The following is a 17,588-nucleotide window of genomic DNA, read 5'->3' as shown; positions in this document are numbered from 1 at the left end:
CACATTCTTGCTGCCAGCTGTCAGTGACTGATCCAAACACTCTGCCCTTTCAGAAAGTGAAGCTTCATTTCGTTAAAGGTTATAGTGCCATTTCCAAGTAGTAAATCAAAAGCTGTCTTTAAAACTCTTGCTATCCAGCATTCCTGGTCCTTCCTGTGTTAAAGAAGAAACCTGAGTTATAGGTGATTACATTCTCACATTGTAAGACTTTTACTCAAATGTTACAATATTTTTATAAGATTCCATTATATTCTGGGGCTGGGCAGTCCGTCTAACGTCCTTCTTTAAACCTGACATTTTTCTTCGGCTGGGCTTCGTGCTGTTGCAAGTTCATGAGGCTGTAAGATACAATCTGTGGTATCTCTGCATACAGATACCAGAAACGTACAAACTCATCTGTGTGAAACCTTCTGAAAATTCAGTCCTCAAGTAAAAGGATCGTGTTGGAAAGGTCTCCTACACCTTGAATTAGATCATGTTATGTGATATATGAACTAAATCATATGATCAGCATGTTGCAATTATGGCATTGCTTTAGGGTTTCTCCGAGCTTGCCTTCTTGCAGCCCGTTTTTTGTTTCAGGTTAGTTCCATGCTTTGTTTATCTGTTTCGTATCTGTTAAATTTTATAACAAAATAGACAGTCCGTCTGTATAACTGATACCTCCACAACACCTGCATCCCTAGATGAGAGTTGCTATTTTTAACTAAGATTATTAAATCTTTTAGTAGAGCAAGTAGGACTTTTCCATCCTTAGCATTTCACAGGGATGATAAAACTGGTAACTCCTCGGTATCTCGTTTGCTTACTTCATATGTTGTTGGGTTTTTCATTGCTTAACTGTTTAAAGAGCTTCACTGGAACTGTATTAAAATTGTTTATAATTCCTGTATTACAACACAGAAGTATTCCTGTGAGTTTCTGACCAATAATGGAGCCATGTAAAACTACACCCTGCTGTTTCAACATGTTTAAATCCCTGCCATCTCATCTCACACATGTGAAAACATTTAAAACATCTCAGAACATTTGAAAATACATTCATGTGATTCCCCTCCCTTGTGAGATGTAACATTGTGTTCAAACATGTGATTGCACATTCTCTCACTTGAAATTTGCTAATATTCCCTCTTTACTGCTGTTTCCTGTGAATTTGCATTTGTCCTTGTCTTCTACCAAAGCTTCTGATTTGCAATTAAGTAAGCTTCCAAGCACAGTCTTCCCTTCTCAAATTGCAAAATTAGTTCACATCGTGAACAAAATAATAAACTTGGTGTGGGTGAAGCACTGTTGCTGCCCTATGCTTCCTGTCTAAGCTTTCATGATTCACTATAGAAAACAGCCTCAGCATTCTCTCAACTCCTTTTCCTGTTCACACTCTGGATTACTTCACAGTCTTATTGGTGCACTGAATGTAGCAGATTTGTCTACTTTTGAGGTTTTAATTGCCTCTGTCCTTACAACTTTACTAGCAGGCTCTTTTCCCTGATTATTCTTAACTTTTTTCCTTTAAATCTTGTGCCTTCCCCTTCACATCTAATCTTTTCCACAGAAGAAGAAATTTGTAGTTGCACTTTTGTGTTTCACAGGTTAGGAAGGACCTCTGGGGGTCAGCTGGTCCAACTCTCTGCTCAAAGCCAAACCAGTTTTGATGTTAAATCAGGTCATTCGGGTCCTTCTGCAGTTGAATTCTGAAAATTTCCAAAGACAGAGGTTTTGCAGCTCTGCTGGACAGTCTGCTCCATTCCCAAATTCTAGGGATTTTTTTCCTACAAAGTAGGATTTCCGAAGTTCCAACTTCCCTGTTGCCTCTTGTCCATTCGCTTTGCATCTCTTAAAAGTAAAACATTCTTTCAACTTCTCTTGGACCATTTAGACTTCCTTAGCTGAACAATTCCAGTTCTCTCAGCTTCTCTATGAGCATCATGTGGTCCCACCCTTGAAGCATCTTGGTGGCCTTCCACTAAGCTGGGGAATGTTTTGATATTTTTCTTGCACTGAGGAGCCCAAATCTAGACCTAGCATTCCAGATGGGGTCTCACAAGTGACAGACAGAGGGGGAAAAATAACCTCCCTCAACCTGCTGGCTATGCACTTACCAACGCAGCCTTGTATGCACTCAGGGCAAAGGCTTGCTGCTGGTTTCTATTTGTTAATCTTGTTGTCCATCAGGCCTCTCGGGTCCTCTTTCTCAAGGTGCCTTCTAGCTGGTGAATGCCACCCTGGACGGTTGCGTGGTCATTCCATCCCAAGTACAGGACTCTGCATTTGCCTTTGAACTTTGTGAGGTTGCTGTCAGCTCATTTACCCATCCTGTCTGCGTCCCTCTTAGGAGCAGCCCTGCCCTCCAGTGTATCAACTTTGAACCACTAACCATGACTCCAGCAAGTTTTCCATCCACCTTGTAATTTCTCTGTACAATCCATGTTGGTGTGGTTTGGCTACAAAGATACTTTGAGATGCTGTGTTGAAAGTCGTGCTACAGTCAAGGAAAGGAAATGTGTACTGCTCTCCCCTTGTCCACCAAGACAGACATCTCCTCATGGAAGGCAATCAGGTTAATGAAACAGTTTGTCCTTTTTAGATCCATTCTAGCTGTTCCCATCCTTTCTTGTCCATCAAGTGCTTGGAAGTGGATTCCAGAAGGATTTGCTCCATGATCATCATGGGCAGTGAGGTTAGGCTGCTATTCCAGCCTGTAGCTTTCTGGATCCTCCTTGTTACCTTTCTAGAACACGGACATGACATTTGCACTTTACCAGTCATCGAGAGTCTCCCCAAGTTGCCATGACCTTTCAAAGGTGATAGAGAACAGCCTGGTAATGGTGTTGACTGGCTCCTTCAGCATGCTCAGATGCATCCTGTGTCGTCTCATGGCCTGGTGTATGTCAGGTTTACTGTATTGGTCCTTAACTCTGACTTCCTCTACTGTGACGCTTCACTGCCCCACACCCTGGTATTACCTTTGGGGAGCTGGGAGGCCTGTGAGCAGAGCTTGGCAGTGAAGTCTGAGGAAAAGAAGGCATCGAGTACCTTATCTTCTCCATGTCCTTTGGCACTAGATCCCCTATGTCACCAAGAGTAGCGTGCCCACGTTTGCCTCATTCTTTCTTTTATTGACAGTGTATTTATAAAGGCTCTTGTTTCCCTTCATAACCCTGGCTAGTTGCAACTCCAGGTGAGCTTGGCTTTTACAATTCCATCCTTGCATGCTTGGGAGATTCTTGCTGGGTAGCCCATCCCTGCTTCCATGTGCCAAACCTTTGCTTTTTGTGCTTGAGTTGAGGCAGAGGTTGCCCATTCAGCCAAACTGGCCCTTTGCCATGCCTGCTTGATATCTAGCTAACTAGAACAGACTGTTCTTGTGCTATGAACATGTCATCTTTGAAGATCAACCCACTCTTCTACCCTCCACAGCAGCTTCCCACGGGATCCTGTGAGTTCCCTGAACAAGCCATAGTCTGTTCTCCTGAAGTCCAAGGTCTGCTACTTTCTTTCCTCAGTTCTCTCAGGGTCTTAAGTTCCATGATCTCACGGTTGCTTCAGCCAAGGCTGCTACAGACTTTGTCATCCCTGGCCAGTTCTTTCTTGTTTGTGAGTAAGGTATCAGAGTGCCTCCCTGACTGGGCTTGTTGCTCACTGGGGTCAAAAGAAATGTTCTTGATGGTCAGGCATCTCCTGCATTGCTTGTAGCCTCCCAAGTTGCTCTGCACGAATATGTAGGAATGGTTAAACTATTTACTGAATGTTCGTTATCATTAACTCCCTGCTGACAATGTCATCTTTAATGTCATACTGAGTTAACTGTACCTCTGATCCTTTTTTTTTTTTTTCCTGTATTCAGATCTGAGATCCCCTTTAATGCCTTTCTTGGGATCAAATTCCATGTTTTTTGACCCTAAACAGGATCTCGCAATATACACCTCTGCTCTTCTCTGTAGCATCCACAGTTCTTTGTACAATTTCATGCTCTTCGCTGATAGAGGACTTGCTCCAGCCAACCTGTTTTGCTTTGTTTTGTTCTTCCTCTGAGCATGTGCGGGGGCAGCATCAAAGCTTGTCATGCTTAAGAAAGATTACCTCCAGTATTATGGATTCCATTCATTGCTCCCATTATCTTTTGTCCTTGTAATAAGAATAGATTTTTAAAATGCATTTAGCCAGGAATGCATTCACTAACATGCTACATTTACAAAATTAAAGAGTCTAGGAACTTGCATGTTCTTAGAATTTGTCAGAGTTCAGAATTTCACTGGTTTCCCTTACAGATTCCCACAACTTCCAACAAGAAAAATACTGAAAGACACAGTTTATCTGCAGAATATTGTACTAGGAGACACTTAAAAAGAGCATTTTAGACCTAATTTTAAAAAGTGTAGAACTGCACATGCGGTGAACACTAAAAATCACTTTGAGATGGCCAGCGGTTACATAAATATATGTAAATTTGAATTAGTATTTCATATGGAATGAATGAGTGGATCTGAAGTCATATCCCTACATGATTTGAAGTTGTACGTAAAGGTTATTGAGTTATATTCCTCACCATTTGACTGCTGTTGAACCCTCCAGGTGTGTGGGAGCAGGTTGCACCTGCAGTGCTTTTTTGTGTACCAGGTCCTTCACACTCCTGCATTATCAGTGGAGTGTCAGTGGATCCTGGCAGCACAGCAGGTGGCAACGAATAATGGTCTGAAAATTCAAGATAGGCATCTCTGGTTCTTTTCATTACCAATGTCTTCCTGTAAGTGATTATTAGAGGTGTGAAATGAGTCAGCAAAGTCCAAAAGACATTTCAGTTGTTACAGCTAAAGGTAGATGGTTAATGGTTTCCAAATAATAATGAAAGGGGCTATTAATAGTGATTGCAGATTTCAAGAATTACCAAGAAGGCTCTAAACATTCAAAATAGATTTTGACTCTAAATGAAAAACATTAGGGAAAATTCTTGTATTCTGTTAATACATGCATTATCACGACTTTTATTTTATTTGTTTTAGATGAGAAGATTGTGGAAAAAATCCGAGCTTTACAAATGAAAGCTGAAGACTATGATGTTGTTAAGGTGATTGGAAGAGGGGCTTTTGGAGAAGTGCAGCTGGTAAGAATGTAGTGATTTAATATTAGACAGATTTACGGCTCTAGCCAAAACCTTGCATGCATTATATCTAAAAATACATTCTTATAAAGAATAAGTGTTATTTTCATTGTATTGTGAGGTCATTTCTCTGCATAGTAAACAGTACATCTCAGTTTAAAACATGATGGATTGGAAGGGAAGGACTTGGGAAACAGTTTGCTACCCTTTGATGAAAATGGAAAAGGCAGTGCATGGCAATTCCAAATTTTTTTGGCCGCAAGCACCTCTGTATAATAATATCTGAAACCTTCCTATGCGAGAACAAGCTAATAGTGCAACAAAAAAAAAATCGTTTTGCTCTTATAATTATGATGCTTGCATTGTATTTAACTGATACAACTCATATAAGATTTTAAGTCTCTTTCCTTAACATAGTCCACTCAACATTGTATCCTATATAATACCTAATGTAAGAATGAGGACTGCTTTTTAAATTTATATTGCCGAGAAATTCTATTTAAAAGAAAAAAAAATCAAAATACAAAAAGTAACTTAGTATATCATGCATAGTCTATTTTTCATTTAGTTTTGATTTTTCCTGGACTTCCAAGTCATACTGTGTGATAAATAGCACAAAAATGTAAGCATATATATATATAAGATGGATTGATATGTTAGTTTTGAAATACACTGTGAATGTAAGTGCCAAATAGAATCTGAGAATGTAAATGCAAGGGGCAAGTTACCATGAGCTAACAGATAATTGCATATCAGCTGACCCATGATAATTTTCTGTGTAAGCATTTATAGAGGAAGAGAGGGGTGAAGCAAGTTAATGGAAAGGGGAGCAACTGATTTGCAGCAACTGAAGCTTGTTATCTTGTTACCACAAGGCAACAACAGTTACCCTTTTGCTTGTGCCTTTTGACATGGAACTGTCATTTTACTGTTCTGTGCTAATTTTGCACTAGAAAGCTGGGAAAATCATATTGTCTTGTAATGTACAGCAATTTTGGAAAATACAAAGATGTTTTGGAATTTTGTTGAGGAATGTGGCAAGATCTTAGCTCTGAAGTGCTTATAGGAGGTAAACAATGTATAATGGCAATAAATTTGTTATCCATTTATAAAATTATTTGTATTTTCCATATTGGTACTAGTGAAATTGGTTGGAACTGGGGAAAAAAACCCCTGTGACTAGCATTACACTATTTGTGTGACTCATGGGTAATTTGCAAATTTAGATGTAATTCATGTGGCAGTTAACAACATTTAAGCAGCAATTTTTATTCATTTATTTCATTTTTTAAGGCAACTTCATCCAAGTGTGGCAACATGAAAATGTAGCTCCCTCTTCCCTTTTTCTTTCTGGGTCATTTGCACTTTGTTTTTATCCGGAAGAATTTATGAGAAAAAAGAAGAGGATTTCTGAAGATCCCCATTTTCAAACAAGACTTTAAGCAATTACTGTGTATCTTGCATATGCTTTTATATGCTTGCTGGCAAAAGATTAAAAACAAAAGGAAAACCTTCAGCAGAACCTTACTTATTTGAGAAGGGGCTGCTGCAGGGAGCTTTGTAAGGAAGCAATCTACTCTTGCCTTTTCACTGACAGTCACGTCAAATGGTTTGTCTTTGTGTCTTCTATTAGACATTTTTATCATTATATATATCCACTTAGAGTAGCTAATTGAGATACTCCTTTTTCATGCACTTGCATGGGAAGTCAACGAAGAATCAAGTTGTAGGGAGCAGAGTTCCTTGTCCACTTACTAGGGGAGGAAGATGAAAATGAGAAGATCCCAATAACAGAAGTTGTGTGCATTTTTTGGATGTCACACTGATATATTTGCTGGAAGCAGCCAAGAGAATTGTATTCTTAATGTGCTTCAAAAATTAAAGTACATTGTTTTCATATATATATATTTCTAATAACTTCAGGGTTTTTCTAAATAACTTTAATTTTCTTTTTAACATTTCATTTTAAATATAAGGTCTTAATTTGTTCTGGCTGACAATGGAAGCTTTTTTTCTTAATTCGCTGTCATGCACAATTTAAATTCTAAAGTAGAGATGATTTTTCACAGTGTACATACTACAGTTAGGTAGTTTGAGGGTTCCGAAGACAGACTACTCATTTGCCTCATCATTATAATGTAATGGTAAGATGCATAGTAACTTGACCATATAATGATGTTGTTTTGGTTTTTTGTTGTCATCATTGTTGTTATGGGGTTTTTTTTTCTTTAAAAAAGCCCTTCGAGTCCCAAAATAAAAAAAGCGAAGAATGCTTGGTACTGGATGGGAACTTCTGTGTGTTCATATAGAGCTCTTCTGTACTTCATGCCAATTTAGAATAACACTCTTTTTCTGGAATGTAAAAATATAAGTAAAAAGCATAATGTTATGTAGTCTTACAGCTAAAAGCAGTGGGTTAATAAATACAACTGCAGATCTGAACTAATATTAGCTGGTGATGAGGGCCTACATACCTAGATTTTTTGCCTCACAAGGTATGATACAAGTTTAAACTATTGAGCTAAGCTATATCTATTTCTACTCCATTCAAAATGTTAACACCACAGTTGCAAAACATTTTGATTACTGCAAATCCATCATCTGCAACACATTCTGTGATCAAAATAGAAATTTGCTTCATTGGGGGCTAAATGCAGAAAGAACCATAAATAAAACATGATTAAGTACATGAGTTAAATTCATGAATGTCATGTTATCAGTGTGTGCCATTGTGCCTAAATATTTGTAGTGCAAATGTTTGTTAAATTTTTGTAATATTTAAATATAACAAGCCAAAAAATGACCATGTGAACATACAGCATAAAATAGTCAGCTGTGACCTCCTTCATTTAATTTTGTTTCTCCCAAGCTTTCTGCTCCAGTATAGCATTTTCTTGTGAAAGAAGTGGTGTGGAGAAATCAGCTTTCTGGATTCTAGCAAGAAAGGAAAAAAGATTCTCTAATGCTGTATCTTACAGCTAGATTTTTTTAAAAAAGCCTCGCTCCTGCCCCCTGCACTACCCCCACCCGCCCCACCCCCCCCCCCCCAAAAAAAAAAAAAAAAAAAAAAATTCAGTCCAGTAAAGAGAGATTGGATGACTCTGGTCTGAGCATCTGACTTTGGTGGAAAAACAATTTCCTATAACTCCAAAGTATTAAACTCTACTCTTGAGCTCTGGCCTCTGGCTTTGCTGGGTCTGTAGTGATGGGGAAAGCTAAGAAAATAATTGCCAGCTGCTGCGCTTCTTCTCTTATGCAGTGCCATAAATAAAAGTGACTGGTGTCTAGAGCAGACAGAAAAATTGAATTATGGTGCTTAATATGTTATTTGTGGTTTATGCAGAAACAGTAATTTATGAAAGCACATCCTGAGTACCTCTTGTTTGTTTTCACTTGAGGAAAAATCCTCTTGATTTGAAACTGAAATGTATCCTCAGTTCCTTTTTCCAGGTCTAGTCACAAAGTACTGTAACATTGCAGTGACACAGCAGATTGACTTGTTCATGTACTGGAATAGAAAACTAAAGCAAGGCCAACCCTTTCTTGTATTTGGGTAGCAAAGGATGGCCTGGGTGACGTTCTTTACTATGTGATTTCTTAGTGTTGCAAACCAGCGGTTGTCATGGCCTGTGTAAACAGGTGCTGGTTTAGTTTTTTCCATTAAGTGCTTTGTTTATTAGGTTTAGTTCCCCAGCCACCGCTGATGTACACTTTTCTAGTAATACAAATAAAGCAGTCATGGTCTACTACCTGAAAATTTGTCAGGACATGAACTTTGGTACCCTATCTGTAGTCATTTTGTATGGCTCTATTAAATATTTTAGGATATTTGTGGTTATTTCAAAAGGTAGAGTTCATTTCACAACTTCACTCTAGGATCTTAATTTTCTTTTAAAAAGAGATGGTACCATTATCAATACTATGTACTCAGTCTGATAACTTCAAATGGATATGTTATTTTCTTTGCCTACAGATTGTCTTCTGATGTGAATGCTGCAGAAATTATGGATGCATTTTGTGCGTACTTGTTTCTTATAAGTCTTAGCTTGATGAAGCAGCGTAGAGGGAAATTCTTATTTCTTAATGCATTTTCATAAGTTAAACGAGGCCATGTTACTCACTGCTGATGGCACGAAGGGATTTTCCTACCTATTTTGAGAGTTACTCTGGTGAGCTGCAGTTTAAAATTGGCCGTTCATTTAAACAGCTGGAAGAAATTGAAACATCATGACAGTTTAATACATGAACAATCTGCTATATGAGCCAATATATGTATGTACAAATATAGCTCTGGGTAAAGAGCATAGTGGCCAGCAGCTAAGTAGGCTGTCTCCACGGGCCATGGTGGTGATACGAGAAGTAATATCACCATTAGGTCTGTTCACCTGTAAGGCATGCCAAGCCACACTCAGCTGTGGGGTGTGCCAGGATGGTAGCTGTTGCTTTGGTTCCTTGATTTTTCTATAGAGAATAAACCTATCTTGAAATTTTCTCAAGAAATAATTTAACCAACTAATAACCTATTGGCACTACCTTAGAGAGGTGCACAGGCTGTGTGATTTCTGGTCCCCCCTGCCCCTGTTTGCTTTGCTTCTCCTATGCATGAGCTTGCTTCAGGCTGTGTTGATTTTTTGAGACTTTTTTCCTTGTAAATGGAGGCAGCTATACTAACTACACCCAGGCAAGAGTACACAACGATCTTAGGAATTGTAAACTACTAAGTAGATTGCAGAGCTTTACGTGAACTTTCACAGAAAATGCATCTTCAATTAAACAATATCTTTTTGAGGTTGCTGTTCTTTGTGTTTCTTCCGGTTTTGAGCAGGATTACAAAAGCTCTACTTCATGGCGTATAGTTTGTGGTGTACCACCAGTTCTTTGTAAATAACCCCATTTGGGATTAGTAAATGGGAAGGAGGTAGTTTTCAAAATCCTTTTTTAGGACATCTTCAATAGCTGGTTAATTGTTAATGTCTTAAAACATAGATGCTTACAGAGTTGCTAATGCGTGTAGATAACATGTTTCTGTTTTGGTGTTTGGTTGGAGGTCTTTTGATCTAGCTATACGGAAGGTTGTTGGTTAGTGTTAAACTATGCAAGATACTAATCCTAAAACTTTTGTACCTATATCCTGAGAACAAAAAGCCCAAATTTCAAGAACAATAAGTTCATAAATAATCCTGTTTCTGTTCATGTTCTCCCTCTTTCCAAGATTCTGTGCTCCCCCCCCCCCCCCCCCCCAAATGATTCCTGTTTCTATGGATCATTCCTGTTGGCTTCAGCGACATTAATGTTTACAGCTGCTCAGAGGCAGGAGACTGATGCTCCCAGATTTGTAGACCAAATAGGTGCCGCTCTGAAGCCTTGCACTGCAGACAGAATGGACTTGAAACATTCAGGAAAAGAGCCTATTAAACATTCCTTCAAGTAGCGTAATTAAACTTGGACATTGTGTAAAACTAAGAGGTTGGGGGATATGGTTTATGTTACTAAACGTGAGGTTTTTAAATGCACCAGAAAGTCGTAACCATTTAATTTGTGAAATCAGAACCAGTCCACTGATTGTTTTATTTTCATGTGAAGAAAATATGCAGAAACTTAAGATGGGCTAATTTCTTTTTTTTTTTTCTGCTGACTAAAAACATCCTGCAGCTGAATACTTCTCACCTTGGTTTCTGCAAGGAACACTCAAGAATGTTAAAAAACTGGTCCTTTAGTAGTTGTTTCATAAATTAGCATAAATCTAACATTGTTTCATTAACAGGGTAAAGACTTTACAGTCTGTGCTTTAAGGGTTTTGTTTCATGTCTGTATTCAGATGAAGCTTTCTAAAATATTTTCAGATTTTGTTATAGAAGTTTTAATTTCAGTTTTCCAACAAGATTTGTGATACTAATTTTACACCATTTAAAGTGAATTTAATAACTACTTAAGAAAAGAGGCTGAAGTGGACTGCTTCAATTTCTAACATGAATGAATGCAACGGATAGATGGTGTTCAGAATAAAAAAAAGAGAGTTGCATTTTATTTCTTCTTACATGATGGAACTTTTGAAGGGGGAATAGATAGGCATTTCCTTTTTCTTCTGTAAACAGCATTAGTTAATCTTTTCCTTTTTCTTTTTCCCCCTTCTTTTTAGTGTTTTGGGTGATTTGAAGTAGGCATGTTCACTCAGAAAATGTGAAGAGCAGCAGTCCAGTTCTTTAGAGAGAGTTGGCACTTCTCATTCTGAGTTTTGGATTGTTGTGCTTGGGGTTTTTTTTTTGTTTGTTTGTTTGGGTTTGGTTTGGAGTTTTTTGGGGGGTGTTTTTTTGGATGGTTTGTTCTTTTGTTTGGTTTCCTTTTCTGGTTGACATACCTGTAAGAAGCCCTTCTTGTTATTCTTTACATCCCTTGCCAAATCCGGCTCCAGCTGTGCCTTGGCCTTCCTGACCCCCTCCCTACACAACCAGGCAGCTTCCCTGTACTCTTCCCAGGACACCTGTCCCTGCTTCCAGTGCCTGTGCAGTTCCCTCTTGCTCTTTAGTTTGACCAGCAGGTCTCGACTCAGCCATGCTGGTCTTTTCCTTCCTTGCCTGATTTCTTACACTTGGGGACTGAGAGCTCTTGCGCTCTATGGAAGGTGTCCTTAAAGATCTGCCAGCTCTGTTCCGTTCCGCTGTCTTTCAGGACCGTTTCCCAGGGGGTCCTTCTGACTAACTCCTTGAAGAGCTGGAAGTTTGCTTTCCTAAAATTTAGAGTCCTGACTATACTCGCTTTTCCCATATCCCTCAGGAGTGTGAACTCCACCAATGCATGATCACTGCAATGAAGACCTGGACGCACTGCATCCCAGAAAGTAGTTTGCATGTAGGAGAAATATACTATACTGGTATTCCATTTTTTTTACAAGGCATTTTAAAAAAGTTGTTTCACTTCTTTCTCAACCAACAGGTTCGCCATAAAATGACACAGAAGGTTTATGCAATGAAGCTACTTAGTAAATTTGAAATGATCAAGAGATCAGATTCTGCCTTTTTCTGGGAAGAGAGAGATATCATGGCCTTCGCCAACAGTCCATGGGTGGTTCAGGTAAGGAAGATATGTAAGAAAATAATCATAATAAAGCCATAAATCTTGCCTAGTCCTGAGCTGGTTTTGAATTTACATCTAAACTCAATTTTGAAGATACATATTCACAGCAATTTCATGGAGTTTTGTGTATTTGGCTGTGTTAGAAAGTAGATTAATTTACATTTGAGTCACTACAAATGCATCATAAAACAGAATTAAACAGATTTTTTAAATACCCACATAATTGTTTGGAATAAGAGGGAGGTTACCTTTCCAATTAAGAAAAAAATCCGTATAGAAATCATAGAATCGTTTAGGTTGGAAAAGACCTTTAAGATCATCCAGTCCAACCATTAACCTAAAACTACCAAGTCCACCACTAAACCAATTAAGGATAGAGTCGTAATTTCATGTTTCCTGTCTTGGTGGCTGGATTATTTTTTAATGAAAGTAGAAACTAGGAATCATTAAGGTTGGAAAGGATTGTCAGTCCAACCATCAGCCCAACACCACCATGCCCACTAAACCATGTCCCACAGTGCCATGTCTACACGTTTTTTGAACGCTTCCAGGGATGGTGACTCCACCATCTCTGGGCAGCCTGTTCCAATGCTTGACTCCTCCTTCCATGAAAAAATTTTTCCTAATATCCAATCTAAACCTCCCCTGGCGCAGCTTGAGCCCATTTCCTCTCATCCTATTGCTAACTACTTGGGAGAAGAGACCCACCTCACTACAACCTCAGCCTCACTACAACCTCCTTTCAGGTAGTTGTAGAGAACGATAAGGTCTCCCCTCAGCCTCCTCTTCTCCAGACTACACAACCCCAGTTCCCTCAGCCGCTCCTCATAAGGCCTGTGCTCCAGACCCTTCACCAGCCTTGTTGCCCTTCTCTGAACATGCTCCAGCACCTCAATGTCTTTCTTGTAGTGAGGGGCCCAAAACTGGACACAGTATTCCAGGTGCAGCCTCACCAGTGCTGAGTACAGGGGCACAATCACCTCCCTGCTCCTGCTGGCCACACTATTCCTGATACAAGCCAGGGTGCTGTTGGCCTTCTTGGCCACCTGGGCACACTGCTGGCCCATGTTCAGACAGCTGTCAACCAACACCCCCAGGTCCTTTTCAGCCAGGCAGCTTTCCAGCCACTCTTCCCCAAGCCTGTAGCGTTGCATGGGGTTGTTGTGACCCAAGTGCAGGACCCAGCACTTGGCCTTGTTGAACCTCATCCAGTTGGCCTCGGCCCATCTGTCCAGCCTGTCCAGGTCCCTCTGCAGGGCCATCCTACCCTCCAGCAGATCGACACTCCCGCCCAACTTGGTGTGATCTGCAAACTTCCTGAGGGCGCACTCAATCCCCTCATCCAGATTGTTGATAAAGATATTAAACAAGGCTGGCCCCAAAACAGAGCCCTGGGGAACACCGCTCGTGACCGGCCGCCAACTGGATTTAACTCCATTCACCACAGCTCTCTGGGCTCGGCCACCCAACCAGGTTTTTACCCAGTGAAGAGCATGACTGTCCAAGCCATGAGCCGCCAGCTTTGTACAAACAAATGTCAACATTATTTCCAGTCTTTCCTCATGATACAGTCAGGTGATCACAGGCAATTAGTATTAAGAGTGCTTTAAGTAGTTACTGTTTTTTCAGCTGTGATTTGGTAGATGGATGAGTGCACACTCCTGGTCTCCTGCAAGACAGGAGGTTGTAGCAGTGGTCTGCTTGAAACCATCTTCTTGTTTAGTGGTCAGTTACTACATCTCATCTCAGAAGTAATACCCAAGTAATGGAAAGTTGACTTCTTCATCTGGTCTTGAACACCGTTACTTGCAGCTGTCTCATGACATGTATCATCATCATGTTTGTAGTACGAATTATGCCTTTGGGAAGAATTAGTTCTAAATATTGCAATTTGTTGTAACTGGAAAATTACACCAATTAATAAAATGAGTAGTGAAAGCATATGCTTAAGAGAAATTGTTAGTACTTCATTTTGTTAAATAATTAATACATTTAAATGCTCTTACATATATTGCTGTGCTTCTGTATATTTAATAAGTACAGACCAGCCTTAAGCTTTCCAAATATTCTTCATAACACTTTACCTCATGTATGCAAGAAATGTTTTACAAGGTTTTTTTATTTAGATGTTTTGCTTTTCTGAGCATATTCTGTGTTCTTGCCTATATTCAGCAGAAATACTTAAACAAATAGATGAATTTGTTCTAGTGACAGTAGTTGTCTGGAATTATTTTTATTTTTCACATGCAGTTGAAAGTAACGAGAAATGTATGACATTCAATTTTCAAAGGAAAGTGTAGCAAACATGATACAAATGCAGTTTTTTGTAAAAAGTAAATGAATTAAAGTGTAGTTGCAGTTGTGCCTTCTATGATAAAGTGTATTAGTGTGATATATTTAGGTAATGTGGTCCAGTGGGATAGGACATCAAGCTGATTCTAAGAAAATGCAGGTCCTGTTCTGAGCTAGAAACTGGGACAGATGACACTGCTTCTTGTGAAAAACAAGTGAAACTGGAGCCCTAGATAATTTTTTTTTTTTTAATGAAATCCCTTGAGGGTAATTAATAATGAAAGTGTTGTGTAAGGGCACAGTGTTGTTATTTATTATTGTGTTATATTCGTATCTTTACATATGAGAATACAGAGACTGTTTTGGATTTTAATTTAGATTTTAATGACCAAATGCATTATCATATTATATATCGTATATACTATCCATCTATGACAACAAATATAGTGCAATATATATGTGGTAAAATATGTATTCATAATATAGGTCTTCTGTCACTAATATACAATAAATTTTAATCTAAAGGTCAAATCTTAATAACGTTCCTGCCTTTCATGGTTCCTTATCCTCCATAAACTCCCTGTTTTTGATTTCCTCCTTTCCATACATCCTCTTTTTCAATTGCATTTGAATTTTTTGTGGGTAAGTTAAAGATGTGAGAGATTTTAGTTTTTAAGGTAAAGGAGCAGTATTCCCTGAGAAATAAGGTGAGAGACTTTGAGACCTTTTCACACCAGTCATGGAACATTTGATAGTAATGCTTTTTGCTGGTTTGGGCTGTTTTCAGACCTGGTGATCACTGGGTGAAATCTCTAAAACTTCAGCACTCTAGGTCTGAAATACGTTTTAAAGAGACTGAACTTACTTTCACTATCATACCAGTAGGAAACATGCTAGATGCAACCTATACCAGACCATTATTTTATTGTTTTTTTTTTATGTATTGTATGTTTTTGTGTATTTTTTATATATTTTTTTATGTATTGTGTTATAGTTGTCTTCAGGAACATTTTTTTTCTTTCTTATTTCAATATATGTGTTGATTTAGGACAAAATCAATAGTGACAAGTGTTTTTGTAAATATGTACAGAGATAAGGAGATTTATAATACATACATTTTAGAATCCGTCTAAGATGCTGTTCACTGTTGAGCTATTTTCAAATCCATACGTGATGCTCCCTTTCTCAGATTTGATATTTTGCATTTTGACTTGGTGATACTTTTCAGTGCCAAGAAACATAGTTATATAGAAGCTTATACTGCTAAAATAATCAGGAAATCTTTGCTTTCTTAGAAATGAAAACGAAGGTGTTTTGAAGCTCAGTAAATTTCAAGTTACTGTCATAATTAATAGAAAATACTTGAAAACATATGCTCAGGTTTAATGAAACTTCAAAATAAAGTGCTTTATTCTTTTTCCTCTCTGTCTCTGAAAAGTAATTGCACTTTTTTCTTTTCCTGTTTTTAAATGTTGCAGCTATTTTGTGCCTTTCAAGATGACAAATACTTGTACATGGTAATGGAATACATGCCAGGTGGAGATCTTGTAAACCTTATGAGCAATTACGATGTGCCTGAGAAATGGGCCAAGTTCTATACAGCCGAAGTTGTTCTTGCTCTTGATGCAATTCACTCCATGGGCTTGATACACAGAGATGTGAAGCCTGACAATATGCTTTTAGATAAATATGGGCATCTGAAGCTGGCAGATTTTGGCACTTGCATGAAAATGGATGAAGTAAGTATGTGACTGAATAATTTATCATCTATAAAACTGTAATTGTAAGGTTATTTTCTTATGAATTATAATACCCAAAGGAATGTTCATCAAATGGTCCACTTGGTTGGAAAGCTGTTCCTTGTCTCCTAGTTTTAAATACAAGGGTACTTTAAATAGTGTAACCTTGTCTATAATAAACCATTCTGGCACACAGAACGAGGATGTAAACTTACTTTTTGTTATTTTTGAAAGCATGTGTGTTTATGAATTTCTGAGATTAATTTTTTTTGCCAAATGTCTGAAAAGCTTATGAGACAACTCCTAGTTTCAACATTAGTAACCTAGGAACAGTTAATAAACTGACATTTTTCTGTAAGTGAAACTATTTTATAGGCAAGATACAGTTCCTGTGTGTTTGGTTTTTTTTTTTTTACTGTGTCTAATTGTTCTCATAGCATCCTCTAGTGGTCATTAAAATGAGGTCGCAGTAAGGCAGCAGTGGTGTATGATATTGATTATTGATTTATTGATTAAAATTTATGTTAGCTATTTGTCAAGATGTCATACATTTTAATTGTCCAGATTTTACCATGTACAGCCAAATACACAGTTTTCTAATGAGACTGTATAAGAATATTTTAACAGATGGAATACTTTATATTATTAAAGGGGACTTAAAAATAAAGCTACCTTTTGTAGTTTGCACTTTTAAAATCTTCCCTGACAAACACTGTTATGCTGTAATTTACACAATATATTCTTCCTGTGAAAAATTGAAACAGATTCTAAAAAAATTATGTATAAATGTGTGTTATGATTTGCCTGGCCTTTGAAAGGTTTCTGTATTACTGTTGGCAAGGGTGATCCTTTTGTTTGCTTATTTGCTTTAATGTGTTAGATTTTCTTTTATTGTTTAGGCAGTGCTTGGTATAATCTCTGCAATCTACTTAATTTGCATTTGCATCATCAAGTTAATGTCTCTTCAGCTGTACCTAGAAGTACTGTCTCTGGTTAGGGTTTTTTTTTCTTTCCTGTGACAATATAGTAACTTAATTGGACAACTACAGCTGTTTATTGAGGTTCAGTAGTCTATTCAGTTTTGCTGATATTGTAGTTGTTATTCTAAAGGCAAATAGATTGTTTACCTCCACTTTGATGATTTACTTGCTTGTATTTTAGGGGGCAGCATTTACTCAAAAGTAGTACTTGATCTCTTAATTTAGTCCTTAAAAAAATTAATCTTGGTTTTGAGCCAATTAACTGTTGGTCTTAAGGGAATCTGATGTTCATCAGAAGAGACATGCAAAAAAGCATTCAAAAGTTTATAATATAAATTACAAAAAAAGGGTGATCCCTTATGCTTTTTTAGGGATCACAGAAATGGTGAACCTAAGGGGGTTTTT

General features: G+C 38.1%; 1 protein-coding gene across 4 annotated transcripts in view; it reads left to right on the top strand.

The window, feature by feature from the left end:
- Positions 1-17,588, top strand: part of ROCK2 (Rho associated coiled-coil containing protein kinase 2) — a 102,689-nt gene that overhangs the window by 47,502 nt on the left and 37,599 nt on the right. For all 4 annotated transcript variants that reach the window (XM_075707213.1, XM_075707214.1, XM_075707217.1 and 1 more), the window contains exons 3-5: positions 5,001-5,101; positions 12,032-12,169; positions 15,943-16,203. In XM_075707213.1, coding sequence (XP_075563328.1) covers positions 5,001-5,101; positions 12,032-12,169; positions 15,943-16,203 — 500 coding nt within the window. The remainder of the gene's footprint in view (positions 1-5,000; positions 5,102-12,031; positions 12,170-15,942; positions 16,204-17,588) is intronic.

This window comes from Pelecanus crispus, chromosome 3, assembly GCF_030463565.1.
Source record: "Pelecanus crispus isolate bPelCri1 chromosome 3, bPelCri1.pri, whole genome shotgun sequence".
Classification (NCBI taxonomy): Eukaryota; Metazoa; Chordata; class Aves; order Pelecaniformes; family Pelecanidae; genus Pelecanus; species Pelecanus crispus.
Note: the sequence above shows the minus strand (reverse complement) of the source record. Positions and strands in the feature narration are given on the sequence as shown.